Source organism: Phyllobates terribilis, unplaced genomic scaffold (assembly GCF_046119375.1).
Source record: "Phyllobates terribilis strain yellow unplaced genomic scaffold, ASM4611937v1 Scaffold_9__5_contigs__length_417890890, whole genome shotgun sequence".
Taxonomy (NCBI): domain Eukaryota; kingdom Metazoa; phylum Chordata; class Amphibia; order Anura; family Dendrobatidae; genus Phyllobates; species Phyllobates terribilis.
In genome coordinates this window covers 394,312,685-394,331,923 of record NW_027362769.1, presented here as the reverse complement: position 1 = coordinate 394,331,923, position 19,239 = coordinate 394,312,685, and the positions used below count along the sequence as shown (strand labels likewise).

The following is a 19,239-nucleotide window of genomic DNA, read 5'->3' as shown; positions in this document are numbered from 1 at the left end:
GGTGTCAGGTGGGCCGCTCCATGGGGGCGGGGGTAGACTCTGCGGTGTCAGTCGGGGAGGGGGTAGATTGCAGTCTCTATGGTGTCAGGTGGGCCGCTCCGTGGGGGCGGGGGTAGACTCTGCGGTGTCAGTCGGGGAGGGGGTAGATTGCAGTCTCTATGGTGTCAGGTGGGCCGCTCCGTGGGGGCGGGGGGAGACTCTCCGGTGTCAGTCGGGGAGGGGGTAGATTGCAGTCTCTATGGTGTCAGGTGGGCCGCTCCGTGGGGGCGGGGGGAGACTCTCCGGTGTCACTCGGGGAGGGGGTAGATTGCAGTCTCTATGGTGTCAGGTGGGCCGCTCCGTGGGGGCGGGGGGAGACTCTCCGGTGTCAGTCGGGGAGGGGGTAGATTGCAGTCTCTATTGTGTCAGGTGGGCCGCTCCGTGGGGGCGGGGGGAGACTCTGCGGTGTCAGTCGGGGAGGGGGTAGATTGCCGTCTCTATGGTGTCAGGTGGGCCGCTCCGTGGGGGCGGGGGGAGACTCTCCGGTGTCAGTCGGGGAGGGGGTAGATTGCAGTCTCTATGGTGTCAGGTGGGCCGCTCCGTGGGGGCGGGGGGAGACTCTGCGGTGTCAGTCGGGGAGGGGGTAGATTGCAGTCTCTATGGTGTCAGGTGGGCCGCTCCGTGGGGGCGGGGGGAGACTCTGCGGTGTCAGTCGGGGAGGGGGTAGATTGCCGTCTCTATGGTGTCAGGTGGGCCGCTCCGTGGGGGCGGGGGGAGACTCTGTGGTGTCAGTCGGGGAGGGGGTAGATTGCCGTCTCTATGGTGTCAGGTGGGCCGCTCCGTGGGGGCGGGGGGAGACTCTGCAGTGTCAGTCGGGCAGGATGGGCTGCCCTGTACTATGTTGCGGGGAGGCTCTGTGGTATGTTATTATGGGGGCCCGGGTCGCCCTGCGGCGTCAGTCGGGGGATGGTCTCTGACGTGGTCTCTGTCCCCGCAGATAGAGGAGGAGATGCTGGCTCTGCAGAGTGAACGCTCGGAGCGGATCCGCAGCCTCCTGGAACGTCAGGCCCGGGAGATCGAAGCCTTCGACTCGGAGAGCATGCGTCTAGGATTCAGCAACATGGCGCTGACTGGGATCCCCGCGGAGGCGTTTAATCAGGGCTACCCGGCCCCCCCGCCCGGCTGGCCCTCCCGCCCGGTTCCTCGCAGCGGTTCGCACTGGAGTCATGGCGTGCAGAATACCGGAGCACCGCAGCTGTGGCGCCAGCCGACCCTACTCGCCCCTCCCTCTTCTTCGTGGGGTCTGCACCCTCCGGGCTCCTCTTCGTCCGTCATGCCTTCTTCCTCCTCCTCCTCCTCTTCTTCCTCTGCCTCACCGTCGTCCTCCTCCAGCGGCCGTGCCGGCCTCCTCCTACTGCGTAACAGCCCCCAGCCTCTGCGGAGAGGTGCCCCTGGAGGCCCGTCAGAGGCCGGGCTGAGCCGCAGCACCAGTGTCACCTCTCAGCTCTCCAATGGTTCCCACCTGTCGTACTCCTGAGCCCAGCGCCCTCCGTAAACCCCTCGCTGACGGCAGGAGCCCCTTCCACCTACCTGTGATGATGACAATATGGCGGCTCTCGCCCGCTTTCTTTCTTTTTGGCTTCGGTTCCTGTGCTATCAGACGGCCCCTTCCCCATGTACATAGCCCCCCCAGCCCCACTGCCCTAATTATTGGTTCCTCTTTTCTCGCTGCCCCCGTATCTCACCCCCGTCTGTGGTAGAAGATCAATCACTGCTTGTTTTTCTAGCACTTTACCGGGTGGACGATGATTATGATTTTTTAGTCCTTTTATTATCTGTTCGGTCGCTGTATCATTTTGCTGATGTTGTCACTGGGTGTCCTGACGGGCGGTTGTGCGTCTGTGTGTACCGTGAGCGTGCGAGAGATCGGATGCCTGCAAATTATTATTATTATTATTATTTTTTTTTTAATAGAAAAAAAAATGTAAAAAAAAAAACTTATTAAAAAAAAAAAAAAAAAAAAAAGACAAGCTATTAAGGAATGTATTAAATAAATAAAAAAACTCCTCAATATCCCTCCGGGGCATCTAAGGCCTCGAGGCCTCCAGTTTCTGTAATTTTTTTTTTTTTTTTTTTCCATTTATTTTATTTGGGAGGTGAGAATGAAGCAGGATCGGCCTGCGGAGCGCGGCGGGCATTTCAGGAAACTGCAGAGACTTTACATTACATGAAATATGTTGGATATTAAAGTATTAAACTGGAATGGAAACTGGTGTCCGTGTCGTGTGGAGGAGGGGAAGCCGAAAACGTAACACCCGGAAAAGGGAGTATGGGCAAAACTGCAGTCACCACTAGGGGGAGCTCCCTGTATACAGAGATATATGATAAAATCCTGTCTGCAGCCACCACTAGAGGGAGCGCCCTGTATACAGAGATACATAAGATTCTGTCTGCAGCCACCACTAGGGGGAGCTCCCTGTATACAGAGATACATGATAAGATTCTGTCTGCAGCCACCACTAGGGGGAGCTCCCTGTATACAGAGATAAATGATAAGATCCTGTCTGCAGCCACCACTAGGGGGAGCTCCCTGTATACAGAGATACACGATAAGATTCTGTCTGCAGCCACCACTAGGGGGAGCTCCCTGTATACAGAGAGACATAGGATTCTGTCTGCAACCACCACTAGGGGGAGCTCCCTGTATACAGAGATAAATGATAAGATCCTGTCTGCAGCCACCACTAGGGGGAGCTCCCTGTATACAGAGATATATGATAAGATCCTGTCTGCAGCCACCACTAGGGGGAGCTCCCTGTATACAGAGATACACGATAAGATTCTGTCTGCAGCCACCACTAGGGGGAGCTCCCTGTATACAGAGAGACATAGGATTCTGTCTGCAACCACTACTAGGGGGAGCTCCCTGTATACAGAGATAAATGATATGATCCTGTCTGCAGCCACCACTAGGGGGAGCTCCCTGTATACAGAGATACACGATAAGATTCTGTCTGCAGCCACCACTAGGGGGAGCTCACTGTATACAGAGATACACGATAAAATCCTGTCTGCAGCCACCACTAGGGGGAGCTCCCTGTATACAGAGAGACACGATAAGATTCTGTCTGCAGTCACCACTAGGGGGAGCTCCCTGTATACAGAGATACATGATAAGATCCTGTTGGCAGCCACCACTAGGGGGAGCTCCCTGTAAACAGATACATGATAAGATTCGGTCTGCAGCCACCACTAGGGGGAGCTCCCTGTATACAGAGATACATGATAAGATCCTGTCTACAGCCACCACTAGGAGGAGCTCCCTGTATACAGAGATACATGATAAGATCGTGTCTACAGCCACCACTAGGGGGAGCTCCCTGTATACAGAGATACATGATGAGATCCAGTCTGCAGCCACCACTAGGGGGAGCTCCCTGTACACAGAGATATAAGATCCTGTCTGCAGCCACCACTAGGGGGAGCTCCCTGTATACAGAGATACATGATAAGATACTGTCTGAAGCCACCACTAGGGGGAGCTCCCTGTATACAGAGATACATGATAAGATCCTATCTGCAGCCACCACTAGGGGGAGCTCCCTGTATACAGAGATACATGATAAGATACTGTCTGAAGCCACCACTAGGGGGAGCTCCCTGTATACAGAGATACATGATAAGATCCTATCTGCAGCCACCACTAGGGGGAGCTCCCTGTATACAGAGATGCATGATAAGATTCTGTCTGCAGCCACCAGTAGGGGGAGCTCCCTGTATACAGAGATACACGATAAGATTCTGTCTGCAGCCACCACTAGGGGGAACTCACTGTATACAGAGATACACGATAAAATCCTGTCTGCACCCTTCAGTAGGGGGAGCTCCCTGTATACAGAGAGACACGATAAGATTCTGTCTGCAGTCACCACTAGGGGGAGCTCCCTGTATACAGAGATACATGATAAGATCCTGTTGGCAGCCACCACTAGGGGGAGCTCCCTGTAAACAGATACATGATAAGATTCGGTCTGCAGCCACCACTAGGGGGAGCTCCCTGTATACAGAGATACATGATAAGATCCTGTCTACAGCCACCACTAGGAGGAGCTCCCTGTATACAGAGATACATGATAAGATCGTGTCTACAGCCACCACTAGGGGGAGCTCCCTGTATACAGAGATACATGATAAGATTCTGTCTGCAGCCACCACTAGGGGGAGCTCACTGTATACAGAGATACACGATAAAATCCTGTCTGCACCCTTCAGTAGGGGGAGGTCCCTGTATACAGAGAGACACGATAAGATTCTGTCTGCAGTCACCACTAGGGGGAGCTCCCTGTATACAGAGATACATGATAAGATCCTGTTGGCAGCCACCACTAGGGGGAGCTCCCTGTAAACAGATACATGATAAGATTCGGTCTGCAGCCACCACTAGGGGGAGCTCCCTGTATACAGAGATACATGATAAGATCCTGTCTACAGCCACCACTAGGAGGAGCTCCCTGTATACAGAGATACATGATAAGATCGTGTCTACAGCCACCACTAGGGGGAGCTCCCTGTATACAGAGATACATGATGAGATCCAGTCTGCAGCCACCACTAGGGGGAGCTCCCTGTACACAGAGATATAAGATCCTGTCTGCAGCCACCACTAGGGGGAGCTCCCTGTATACAGAGATACATGATAAGATACTGTCTGAAGCCACCACTAGGGGGAGCTCCCTGTATACAGAGATACATGATAAGATCCTATCTGCAGCCACCACTAGGGGGAGCTCCCTGTATACAGAGATACATGATAAGATACTGTCTGAAGCCACCACTAGGGGGAGCTCCCTGTATACAGAGATACATGATAAGATCCTATCTGCAGCCACCACTAGGGGGAGCTCCCTGTATACAGAGATGCATGATAAGATTCTGTCTGCAGCCACCAGTAGGGGGAGCTCCCTGTATACAGAGATACACGATAAGATTCTGTCTGCAGCCACCACTAGGGGGAACTCACTGTATACAGAGATACACGATAAAATCCTGTCTGCACCCTTCAGTAGGGGGAGCTCCCTGTATACAGAGAGACACGATAAGATTCTGTCTGCAGTCACCACTAGGGGGAGCTCCCTGTATACAGAGATACATGATAAGATCCTGTTGGCAGCCACCACTAGGGGGAGCTCCCTGTAAACAGATACATGATAAGATTCGGTCTGCAGCCACCACTAGGGGGAGCTCCCTGTATACAGAGATACATGATAAGATCCTGTCTACAGCCACCACTAGGAGGAGCTCCCTGTATACAGAGATACATGATAAGATCGTGTCTACAGCCACCACTAGGAGGAGCTCCCTGTATACAGAGATACATGATAAGATCCTGTTTACAGCCACCAGTAGGGGGAGCTCCCTGTATACAGAGATACACAATAAGATTCTGTCTGCAGCCACCACTAGGGGGAACTCACTGTATACAGAGATACACGATAAAATCCTGTCTGCACCCTTCAGTAGGGGGAGCTCCCTGTATACAGAGAGACACGATAAGATTCTGTCTGCAGTCACCACTAGGGGGAGCTCCCTGTATACAGAGATACATGATAAGATCCTGTTGGCAGCCACCACTAGGGGGAGCTCCCTGTAAACAGATACATGATAAGATTCGGTCTGCAGCCACCACTAGGGGGAGCTCCCTGTATACAGAGATACATGATAAGATCCTGTCTACAGCCACCACTAGGAGGAGCTCCCTGTATACAGAGATACATGATAAGATCGTGTCTACAGCCACCACTAGGGGGAGCTCCCTGTATACAGAGATACATGATAAGATCCTGTCTACAGCCACCACTAGGGGGAGCTCCCTGTATACAGAGATACATGATAAGATCCTGTCTACAGCCACCACTAGGGGGAGCTCCCTGTATACAGAGATACATGATAAGATCCTATCTGCAGCCACCACTAGGGGGAGCTCCCTGTATACAGAGATACATGATAAGATCCTGTCTGCAGCCACCACTAGGAGGAGCTCCCTGTATACAGAGATAAATGATAACATCCAGTCTGCAGCCACCACTAGGGGTAGCTCCCTGTATACAGAGATACATGATAAGATCCTGTCTGCAGTCACCACTAGGTGGAGCTCCCTGTATACAGAGATACATGATAAGATCCTGTCTGCAGCCACCACTAGGGGGAGCTCCCTGTATACAGAGATACACGATAAGATTCTGTCTGCAGCCACCACTAGGGGGAGCTCCCTGTATACAGAGATACATGATAAGATTCTGTCTGCAGCCACCACTAGGGGGAGCTCCCTGTATACAGAGATAAATGATAAGATCCTGTCTGCAGCCACCACTAGGGGGAGCTCCCTGTATACAGAGATACACGATAAGATTCTGTCTGCAGCCACTACTAGGGGGAGCTCCCTGTATACAGAGAGACATAGGATTCTGTCTGCAACCACCACTAGGGGGAGCTCCCTGTATACAGAGATAAATGATAAGATCCTGTCTGCAGCCACCACTAGGGGGAGCTCCCTGTATACAGAGATACATGATAAGATACTGTCTGCAGCCACTACTAGGGGGAGCTCCCTGTATACAGAGATACACGATAAGATTCTGTCTGCAGCCACCACTAGGGGGAGCTCACTGTATACAGAGATACACGATAAAATCCTGTCTGCACCCTTCAGTAGGGGGAGCTCCCTGTATACAGAGAGACACGATAAGATTCTGTCTGCAGTCACCACTAGGGGGAGCTCCCTGTATACAGAGATACATGATAAGATCCTGTTGGCAGCCACCACTAGGGGGAGCTCCCTGTAAACAGATACATGATAAGATTCGGTCTGCAGCCACCACTAGGGGGAGCTCCCTGTATACAGAGATACATGATAAGATCCTGTCTACAGCCACCACTAGGAGGAGCTCCCTGTATACAGAGATACATGATAAGATCGTGTCTACAGCCACCACTAGGGGGAGCTCCCTGTATACAGAGATACATGATAAGATCCAGTCTGCAGCCACCACTAGGGGGAGCTCCCTGTACACAGAGATATAAGATCCTGTCTGCAGCCACCACTAGGGGGAGCTCCCTGTATACAGAGATACATGATAAGATACTGTCTGAAGCCACCACTAGGGGGAGCTCCCTGTATACAGAGATACATGATAAGATCCTATCTGCAGCCACCACTAGGGGGAGCTCCCTGTATACAGAGATGCATGATAAGATTCTGTCTGCAGCCACCAGTAGGGGGAGCTCCCTGTATACAGAGATACACGATAAGATTCTGTCTGCAGCCACCACTAGGGGGAACTCACTGTATACAGAGATACACGATAAAATCCTGTCTGCACCCTTCAGTAGGGGGAGCTCCCTGTATACAGAGAGACACGATAAGATTCTGTCTGCAGTCACCACTAGGGGGAGCTCCCTGTATACAGAGATACATGATAAGATCCTGTTGGCAGCCACCACTAGGGGGAGCTCCCTGTAAACAGATACATGATAAGATTCGGTCTGCAGCCACCACTAGGGGGAGCTCCCTGTATACACAGATACAAGATAAGATCCTGTCTACAGCCACCACTAGGAGGAGCTCCCTGTATACAGAGATACATGATAAGATCGTGTCTACAGCCACCACTAGGGGGAGCTCCCTGTATACAGAGATACATGATAAGATCCTGTCTACAGCCACCACTAGGAGGAGCTCCCTGTATACAGAGATACATGATAAGATCCTAACTGCAGCCACCACTAGGGGGAGCTCCCTGTATACAGAGATACATGATAAGATCCTGTCTGCAGCCACCACTAGGAGGAGCTCCCTGTATACAGAGATAAATGATAACATCCAGTCTGCAGCCACCACTAGGGGTAGCTCCCTGTATACAGAGATACATGATAAGATCCTGTCTTCAGTCACCACTAGGGGGAGCTCCCTGTATACAGAGATACATGATAAGATCCTGTCTGCAGCCACCACTAGGGGGAGCTCCCTGTATACAGAGATACACGATAAGATTCTGTCTGCAGCCACCACTAGGGGGAGCTCCCTGTATACAGAGATACATGATAAAATCCTGTCTGCAGCCACCACTAGGGGGAGCTCCCTGTATACAGAGATACATGATAAGAGTCTGTCTGCAGCCACCACTAGGGGGAGCTCCCTGTATACAGAGATACATGATAAGATCCTGTCTGCAGCCACCACTAGGGGGAGCTCCCTGTATACAGAGATACATGATAAGATTCTGTCTGCAGCCACCACTAGGGGGAGCTCCCTGTATACAGAGATACATGATAAGATCCTGTTGGCAGCCACCACTAGGGGGAGCTCCCTGTAAACAGATACATTATAAGATTCGGTCTGCAGCCACCACTAGGGGGAGCTCCCTGTATACAGAGATACATGATAAGATCCTGTCTGCAGCCACTACGAGGGGGAGCTCCCTGTACACATAGATACATGATAAGATCCTGTCTGCAGCCACCAATAGGGGGAGCTCCCTGTATACAGAGATATATGATAAGATTCTGTCAGCAGGAACCTCTAGGGGGAGCTCCCTGTATACAGAGATACATGATAAGATTCTGTCCGCAGCCACCACTAGGGGGAGCTCCCTGTATACATAGATACATGATAATATTCTGTCTGCAGCCACCACTAGGAGGAGCTCCCTGTATACAGAGATACATGATAACGTTCTGTCTGCAGTCACTACTAGGGGGAGCTCCCTGTATACAGAGATACATAAGATCCTGTTTACAGCCACCACTAGGGGGAGCTCCCTGTATACAGAGATACAGGATACGATTCTGTCTGCAGCCACCACTAGGAGGAGCTCCCTGTATACAGAGATATATGATAGGATTCTGTCTGCAGCCACCACTAGGAGGAGCTCCCTGTATACAGAGATACATGATAAGATTCTGTCTACAGCCACCACTAGGAGGAGCTCCCTGTATACAGAGATACATGATAAGATCCTGTCTGCAGCCACCACTAGGGGGAGCTCCCTGTATACAGAGATACATGATAAGATCCTGTCAGAAACCACCACTAGTGGAAGCTCCCTGTATACAGAGATACATGATAGGATTCTGTCTGCAGCCACCACTAGGGGGAGCTACCTGTATACAGAGAAACATGATAAGATCCTGTCTACAGCCACCAATAGGGGGAGCTCCCTGTACACAGAGATACATGATAAGATTCTGTCTGCAACCACCATTAATGGAAGGTCCCTGTATACAGAAATACATGATAAGATTCTGTCTGCAACCACCACTAGTGGAAGCTCACTGTATACAAAGATACAGGATAAGATTCTGTCTGCAGCCACCACTAGGGGAAGCTCCCTGTTTACAGAGATACAGGTTAAGATTCTGTCTGCAACCACCACTAGGAGGAGCTCCCTGTATACAGAGATACATGATAAGATTCTGTCTGCAGCCATCACTTGAGGGACCTCCCTGTATACAGAGATACATGATAAGATCCAGTCTGCAGCCACCACTAGGGGGAGCTGCCTGTATACAGAGATACATAAGATTCAGTCTGCAGCCACCACTAGGGGGAGCTCCCTGGATACAGAGATACATGATAATATCGTGTCTGCAGCCACCACTAGGGGGAGCTCCCTGGATACAGAGATACATGATAAGATTCTGTCTACAGCCACCACTAGGAGAGCTCCCTGTATACAGAGAGACATGATAAGATTCTGTCTGCAGCCACCACTAGGGGGAACTCCCTGTATACAGAGAGACATGATAAGATTCTGTCTGCAGCCACCACTAGGGGGAGCTCCCTGTATACAGAGATACATGATAAGATCCTGTCTGCAGCCACCACTAGGGGGAGCTCCCTGTATACAGAGATATATGATAAAATCCTGTCTGCAGCCACCACTAGGGGGAGCTCCCTGTATAAACAGATACATGATAAGATTCTGTCTGCAGCCACCACTAGGGGGAGCTCCTTGTATGCAGAGATACATGATAAAATTCTGTCTGCAGCCACCACTAGGAGGAGTTCCCTGTATACAGAGATACATGATAAGATTCTGTCTGTAGTCACCACTAGAGGGAGCTCCCTGTATACAGAGATACATGATAAGATCCTGTCTGCAGTCACCACTAGGGGGGAGCTCCCTGTATACAGAGATACATGATAAGATTCTGTCTGCAACCACCACTAGGGGGAGCTCCCTGTATACAGAGATACATGATAATATTCTGTCTGCAGCCACCACTAGGAGGAGCTCACTGTATACAGAGATACATGATAACGTTCTGTCTGCAGTCACTACAAGGGGGAGCTCCCTGTATACAGAGATACATGATAGGATTCTGTCTGCAGCCACCACTAGGGGGAGCTCCCTGTATACAGAGAAATATGATAAGATACTGTTTGCAGCCACCACTAGGAGGAGCTCCCTGTATACAGAGATACATGATAAGATCCTGTCTGCAGCCACCACTAGGGGGAGCTCCCTGTATACAGAGACACATGATAAGATTCTTCTGCAGCCACCGCTAGGGGGAGCGCCCTGTATACAGAGACGCATGATAAGATTCTGTTTGCAGCCACCACTAGGGGGAGCTCCCTGTATACAGAGATACATGATAAGATCCTGTCTGCAGCCACCACTAGGAGGAGCTCCCTGTATACAGAGAAACATGATAAGATCCTGTCTGCAGCCACCACTAGGGGGAGCTACCTGTATGCAGAGATACATGAAAAGATCCTGTCTGCAGCCACCACTAGGGGGAGCTCCCTGTATACAGAGATACATGATAGGATTCTGTCTGCAGCCACTACTAGGGGGAGCTCCCTATATACAGAGATACATGATAAGATTCTGTCTGCAGCCACCACTAGGGGGAGCTTCCCGTATACAGAGAGACATGATAACATTCTGTCTGCAGCCACCACTAGGGGGAGCTCCCTGTATACAGAGATACATGATAAGATTCTGTCTGCAGCCACCACTAGGGGGAGCTTCCTGTATACAGAGATACATGATAATATTCTGTCTGCAGCCACCACTAGGGGGAGCTTCCAGTATACAGAGACACATGATAAGATGCTGTCTGCAGCCACCACTAGGGGGAGTTAACTGTATAGAGAGATACATGATAAGATCATGTCTGCAGCCACCACTAGGGGGAGCTTCCAGTATACAGAGACACATGATAAGATTCTGTTTGCAGCCACCACTAGGAGGAGCTCCCTGTATACAGAGACGCATATTAAGATTCTGTTTGCAGCCACCAGTAGGGGGAGCTCCCTGTATACAGAGAAACATGATAAGATCCTGTCTGCAGCCACCACTAGGGGGAGCTCCCTGTATACAGAGATACATGATAATATTCTGTCTGCAGCCTCCACTAGAGGGAGCTCCCTGTATACAGAGATACATGATAAGATTCTGTCTGCAGCCACCACTAGGGGGAGCTCCCTGTATACAGAGATACATGATAAGATTCTGTCTGCACCTTCCACTAGGGGGAGCTCCCTGTATGCAGGGATACATGATAAGATCCTGTCTGTAGCCTCCAATAGGGGGAGCTCCCTGTATACAGAGATACATAATAAGATTCTGTTTGCAGCCACCAGTAGGGGGATCTCCCTGGATACAGAGAAACATGATAAGATCCTGTCTGCAGCCACCACTAGGGGGAGCTCCCTGTATACAGAGATACATGATAAGATCCTGTCTGCAGCCACCACTAGGGGGAGCTCCCTGTATACAGAGGTACATGATAAGATCCTGTCTGTAGCCACCACTAGGGGGAGCTCCCTGTATACAGAGATACATGATAGGATTCTGTCTGCAGCCACCACTAGGGGTAGCTCCCTATATACAGAGATACATGATAAGATTCTGTCTGCAGCCTCCACTAGGGGGAGCTTCCAGTATACAGAGATACATGATAAGATTCTGTCTGCAGCCACCACTAGGGGGAGCTCCCTGTGTACAGAAATACATGATAAGATCCTGTCTGCAGCCACCACTAGGTGGAGCTCCCTGTATACAGAGATACATGATAAGATCCTGTCTGTAGCCACCACTAGGGGGAGCTCCCTGTATACAGAGATACATGATAGGATTCTGTCTGCAGCCACCAATAGGGGGAGCTCCCTATATACAGAAATGCATGATAAGATTCTGTCAGCAGCCACCACTAGGGGGAGCTTCCTGTATACAGATATACATGATAGGATTCTGTCTGCAGCCACCACTAGGGTTAGCTCCCTATATACAGAGATACATGATAAGATTCTGTCTGCAGCCACCACTAGGGGGAGCTTCCTGTATACAGAGATACATGATAAGATTCTGTCTGCAGCCTCCACTAGGGGGAGCTTCCAGTATACAGAGATACATGATAAGATTCTGTCTGCAGCCACCACTAGGGGGAGCTCCCTGTATACAGAGATACATGATAGGATTCTGTCTGCAGCCACCACTAGGGGGAGCTCCCTGTATACAGAGATACATGATAAGATACTGTCTGAAGCCACCACTAGGGGGAGCTCCCTGTATACAGAGATACATGATAAGATCCTATCTGCAGCCACCACTAGGGGGAGCTCCCTGTATACAGAGATGCATGATAAGATTCTGTCTGCAGCCACCAGTAGGGGGAGCTCCCTGTATACAGAGATACACGATAAGATTCTGTCTGCAGCCACCACTAGGGGGAACTCACTGTATACAGAGATACACGATAAAATCCTGTCTGCACCCTTCAGTAGGGGGAGCTCCCTGTATACAGAGAGACACGATAAGATTCTGTCTGCAGTCACCACTAGGGGGAGCTCCCTGTATACAGAGATACATGATAAGATCCTGTTGGCAGCCACCACTAGGGGGAGCTCCCTGTAAACAGATACATGATAAGATTCGGTCTGCAGCCACCACTAGGGGGAGCTCCCTGTATACACAGATACAAGATAAGATCCTGTCTACAGCCACCACTAGGAGGAGCTCCCTGTATACAGAGATACATGATAAGATCGTGTCTACAGCCACCACTAGGGGGAGCTCCCTGTATACAGAGATACATGATAAGATCCTGTCTACAGCCACCACTAGGAGGAGCTCCCTGTATACAGAGATACATGATAAGATCCTAACTGCAGCCACCACTAGGGGGAGCTCCCTGTATACAGAGATACATGATAAGATCCTGTCTGCAGCCACCACTAGGAGGAGCTCCCTGTATACAGAGATAAATGATAACATCCAGTCTGCAGCCACCACTAGGGGTAGCTCCCTGTATACAGAGATACATGATAAGATCCTGTCTTCAGTCACCACTAGGGGGAGCTCCCTGTATACAGAGATACATGATAAGATCCTGTCTGCAGCCACCACTAGGGGGAGCTCCCTGTATACAGAGATACACGATAAGATTCTGTCTGCAGCCACCACTAGGGGGAGCTCCCTGTATACAGAGATACATGATAAAATCCTGTCTGCAGCCACCACTAGGGGGAGCTCCCTGTATACAGAGATACATGATAAGAGTCTGTCTGCAGCCACCACTAGGGGGAGCTCCCTGTATACAGAGATACATGATAAGATCCTGTCTGCAGCCACCACTAGGGGGAGCTCCCTGTATACAGAGATACATGATAAGATTCTGTCTGCAGCCACCACTAGGGGGAGCTCCCTGTATACAGAGATACATGATAAGATCCTGTTGGCAGCCACCACTAGGGGGAGCTCCCTGTAAACAGATACATTATAAGATTCGGTCTGCAGCCACCACTAGGGGGAGCTCCCTGTATACAGAGATACATGATAAGATCCTGTCTGCAGCCACTACGAGGGGGAGCTCCCTGTATACATAGATACATGATAAGATCCTGTCTGCAGCCACCAATAGGGGGAGCTCCCTGTATACAGAGATATATGATAAGATTCTGTCAGCAGGAACCTCTAGGGGGAGCTCCCTGTATACAGAGATACATGATAAGATTCTGTCCGCAGCCACCACTAGGGGGAGCTCCCTGTATACATAGATACATGATAATATTCTGTCTGCAGCCACCACTAGGAGGAGCTCCCTGTATACAGAGATACATGATAACGTTCTGTCTGCAGTCACTACTAGGGGGAGCTCCCTGTATACAGAGATACATGATAAGATCCTGTTTACAGCCACCACTAGGGGGAGCTCCCTGTATACAGAGATACAGGATACGATTCTGTCTGCAGCCACCACTAGGAGGAGCTCCCTGTATACAGAGATATATGATAGGATTCTGTCTGCAGCCACCACTAGGAGGAGCTCCCTGTATACAGAGATACATGATAAGATTCTGTCTACAGCCACCACTAGGAGGAGCTCCCTGTATACAGAGATACATGATAAGATCCTGTCTGCAGCCACCACTAGGGGGAGCTCCCTGTATACAGAGATACATGATAAGATCCTGTCAGAAACCACCACTAGTGGAAGCTCCCTGTATACAGAGATACATGATAGGATTCTGTCTGCAGCCACCACTAGGGGGAGCTACCTGTATACAGAGAAACATGATAAGATCCTGTCTACAGCCACCAATAGGGGGAGCTCCCTGTACACAGAGATACATGATAAGATTCTGTCTGCAACCACCATTAATGGAAGGTCCCTGTATACAGAAATACATGATAAGATTCTGTCTGCAACCACCACTAGTGGAAGCTCACTGTATACAAAGATACAGGATAAGATTCTGTCTGCAGCCACCACTAGGGGAAGCTCCCTGTTTACAGAGATACAGGTTAAGATTCTGTCTGCAACCACCACTAGGAGGAGCTCCCTGTATACAGAGATACATGATAAGATTCTGTCTGCAGCCATCACTTGAGGGACCTCCCTGTATACAGAGATACATGATAAGATCCAGTCTGCAGCCACCACTAGGGGGAGCTCCCTGTATACAGAGATACATAAGATTCAGTCTGCAGCCACCACTAGGGGGAGCTCCCTGGATACAGAGATACATGATAATATCGTGTCTGCAGCCACCACTAGGGGGAGCTCCCTGGATACAGAGATACATGATAAGATTCTGTCTACAGCCACCACTAGGAGAGCTCCCTGTATACAGAGAGACATGATAAGATTCTGTCTGCAGCCACCACTAGGGGGAACTCCCTGTATACAGAGAGACATGATAAGATTCTGTCTGCAGCCACCACTAGGGGGAGCTCCCTGTATACAGAGATACATGATAAGATCCTGTCTGCAGCCACCACTAGGGGGAGCTCCCTGTATACAGAGATATATGATAAAATCCTGTCTGCAGCCACCACTAGGGGGAGCTCCCTGTATACAGAGATACATGATAAGATCCTGTCTGCAGCCACCACTAGGGGGTGGTCCCTGTATACAGAGATACATGATAAGATTCTGTCTGCAGCCACCACTAGGGGGGGCTCCCTGTATACAGAGATACATGATAATATTCTGTCTGCAGCCACCACTAGGGGGAGATTCCAGTATACAAAGACACATGATAAGATCCTGTCTGCAGCCACCACTAGGGGGAGCTCCCTGTATACAGAGATACATGATAAGATTCTGTCTGCAGCCACCACTAGGGGGAGCTCCCTGTATACAGAGATACATGATAAGATTCTGTCTGCAGCCACCACTAGGGGGAGCTTCCTGTATACAGAGATACATGATAGGATTCTGTCTGCAGCCACCACTAGGGGGAGCTCCCTATATACAGAGATACATGATAAGATTCTGTCTGCAGCCACCACTAGGGGGAGCTTCCTGTATACAGAGATACATGATAAGATTCTGTCTGCAGCCTCCACTAGGGGGAGCTTCCTGTATACAGAGATACATGATAAGATTCTGTCTGCAGTCACCACTAGGGGGAGCTTCCAGTATACAGAGATACATGATAAGATTCTGTCTGCAGCCACCACTAGGGGGAGCTCCCTGTATACAGAGATACATGATAAGATTCTGTCTGCAGCCACCACTAGGGGGAGCTCCCTGTATACAGAGATACATGATAAGATCCTGTCTGCAGCCACCACTAGGGGGAGCTCCCTGTATACAGAGATACATGATAGGATTCTGTCTGCAGCCACCACTAGGGGTAGCTCCCTATATACAGAGATACATGATAAGATCCTATCTGTAGCCACCACTAGGGGGAGCTCCCTGTATACAGAGATACATGATAATATTCTGTCTGCAGCCACCACTAGGGGGAGCTCCCTGTATACAGAGATACATGATAAGATTCTGTCTGCAGTCACCACTAGGTGGAGCGCCCTGTATACAGATACATGATAACATCCTGTCTGCAGCCACCACTAGGGGGAGCTCCCTGTATACAGAGATACATGATAAGATCCTGTCTGCAGCCACCACTAGGGGGAGCTCCCTGTATACAGAGATACATGATAGGATCCTGTCTGTAGCCACCACTAGGGGGAGCTCCCTGTATACAGAGATACATGATAATATTCTGTCTGCAGCCACCACTAGGGGGAGCTCCCTGTATACAGAGATATATGATAAGATCCTGTCTGCAGCCACCACTAGGGGGAGCTCCCTGTATACAGAGATACATGATAATATTCTGTCTGCAGCCACCACTAGGGGGAGCTCCCTGTATACAGAGATACATGATAAGATTCTGTCTGCAGCCATCACTAGGGGGAGGTCCCTGTATACAGAGATACATCATAACATCCTGTCTGCAGCCACCACTAGGGGGAGCTCCCTGTATACAGAGATACATGATAAGATTCTGTCTGCAGCCACCACTAGGGGGAACTCCCTGTATACAGAGATACAAGATAAGATTCTGTCTGCAGCCTCCACTAGGGGGAGCTCTCTGTATACAGAGATACATGATAAGATTCTGTCTGCAGCCACCACTAGGGGGAGCTCCCTGTATACAGAGATACATGATAAGATTCTGTCTGCAGCCACCACTAGGGGGAGCTCCCTGTATACAGAGAAACATGATAAGATTCTGTCTGCAGCCACCACTAGGGGGAGCTCCCTGTATACAGAGAAACATGATAAGATCCTGTCTGCAGTCACCACTAGGGGCAGCTCCCTGTATACAGAGATACATGATAAGATTCTGTCTGCAGCCTTCACTTGGGGGAGCTCCCTGTATACAGAGATACATGATAAGATCCTGTCTGCAGCCACCACTAGGGGGATCTCCCTGTATACAGAGATACATGATAAGATCCTGTCTGCAGCCACCACTAGGGTGAGCTCCCTGTATACAGAGATACATGATAAGATCCTGTCTGCAGCCACCACTAGGGTGAGCTCCCTGTATACAGATATACATTATAAGATCCTGTCTGCAGCCACCACTAGGGGGAGCTCCCTGTATACAGAGACAAATAATAAGATTCTGTCTGCAGTCACCACTAGGGGGTGCTCCCTGTATACAGAGATACATGATAAGATCCAGTCTGCAGCCACCACTAGGGGGAGCTCCCTGTATACAGAGATACATGATAAAATCCTGTCTGCAGCCACCACTAGGGGGAGCTCCTTGTATAAACAGATACATGATAAGATTCTGTCTGCAGCCACCACTAGGGGGAGCTCCTTGTATGCAGAGATACATGATAAAATTCTGTCTGCAGCCACCACTAGGAGGAGTTCCCTGTATACAGAGATACATGATAAGATTCTGTCTGTAGTCACCACTAGAGGGAGCTCCCTGTATACAGAGATACATGATAAGATCCTGTCTGCAGTCACCACTAGGGGGGAGCTCCCTGTATACAGAGATACATGATAAGATTCTGTCTGCAACCACCACTAGGGGGAGCTCCCTGTATACAGAGATACATGATAATATTCTGTCTGCAGCCACCACTAGGAGGAGCTCACTGTATACATAGATACATGATAACGTTCTGTCTGCAGTCACTACAAGGGGGAGCTCCCTGTATACAGAGATACATGATAAGATCCTGTCTACAGCCACCACTAGGGGGAGCTCCCTGAATACAGAGATACAGGATACGATTCTGTCTGCAGCCACCACTAGGAGGAGCTCCCTGTATACAGAGATATATGATAGGATTCTGTCTGCAGCCACCACTAGGGGGAGCTCCCTGTATACAGAGATGCAGGATAAGATTCTGTCTGCAGCCACCGCTAGGAGAAGCTCCCTGTATACAGAGAAACATGATAAGATCCTGTCTGCAGCCACCACTAGGGGGAGCTCCCTGTATACAGAGAAACATGATAAGATTCTGTCTGCAGCCACCACTAGGGGGAGCTCCCTGTATACAGAGAAACATGATAAGATTCTGTTTGCAGCCACCACTAGGAGGAGCTCCCTGTATACAGAGATACATGATAAGATCCTGTCTGCAGCCACCACTAGGGGGAGCTCCCTGTATACAGAGACACATGATAAGATTCTTCTGCAGCCACCGCTAGGGGGAGCGCCCTGTATACAGAGAGGCATGGTAAGATTCTGTTTGCAGCCACCACTAGGGGGAGCTCCCTGTATACAGAGATACATGATAAGATCCTGTCTGCAGCCACCACTAGGAGGAGCTCCCTGTATACAGAGAAACATGATAAGATCCTGTCTGCAGCCACCACTAGGGGGAGCTACCTGTATGCAGAGATACATGAAAAGATCCTGTCTGCAGCCACCACTAGGGGGAGCTCCCTGTATACAGAGATACATGATAGGATACTGTCTGCAGCCACTACTAGGGGGAGCTCCCTATATACAGAGATACATGATAAGACTCTGTCTGCAGCCACCACTAGGGGGAGCTTCCCGTATACAGAGAGACATGATAAGATTCTGTCTGCAGCCACCACTAGGGGGAGCTCCCTGTATACAGAGATACATGATAAGATTCTGTCTGCAGCCACCACTAGGGGGAGTTTCCTGTATACAGAGATACATGATAATATTCTGTCTGCAGCCACCACTAGGGGGAGCTTCCAGTATACAGAGACACATGATAAGATGCTGTCTGCAACCACCACTAGGGGGAGTTCCCTGTATAGAGAGATACATGATAAGATCATGTCTGCAGCCACCACTAGGGGGAGCTTCCAGTATACAGAGACACATGATAAGATTCTGTTTGCAGCCACCACTAGGAGGAGCTCCCTGTATACAGAGACGCATATTAAGATTCTGTTTGCAGCCACCAGTAGGGGGAGCTCCCTGTATACAGAGAAACATGATAAGAT

At 50.0% G+C, this 19,239-nt stretch overlaps 1 protein-coding gene across 1 annotated transcript in view; it reads left to right on the top strand.

Annotated features, from left to right (window-relative positions):
- The window catches only part of TAOK2 (TAO kinase 2), a 36,021-nt gene extending 34,017 nt beyond the window's left edge, over window positions 1–2,004 (top strand). The window contains exon 20 of the mRNA XM_073648787.1: window positions 977–2,004. Within this exon, the coding sequence (XP_073504888.1) occupies window positions 977–1,516 (540 nt within the window). The 3' untranslated portion in view covers window positions 1,517–2,004. The remainder of the gene's footprint in view (window positions 1–976) is intronic.
- Window positions 2,005–19,239: the final 17,235 nt, after the last annotated feature.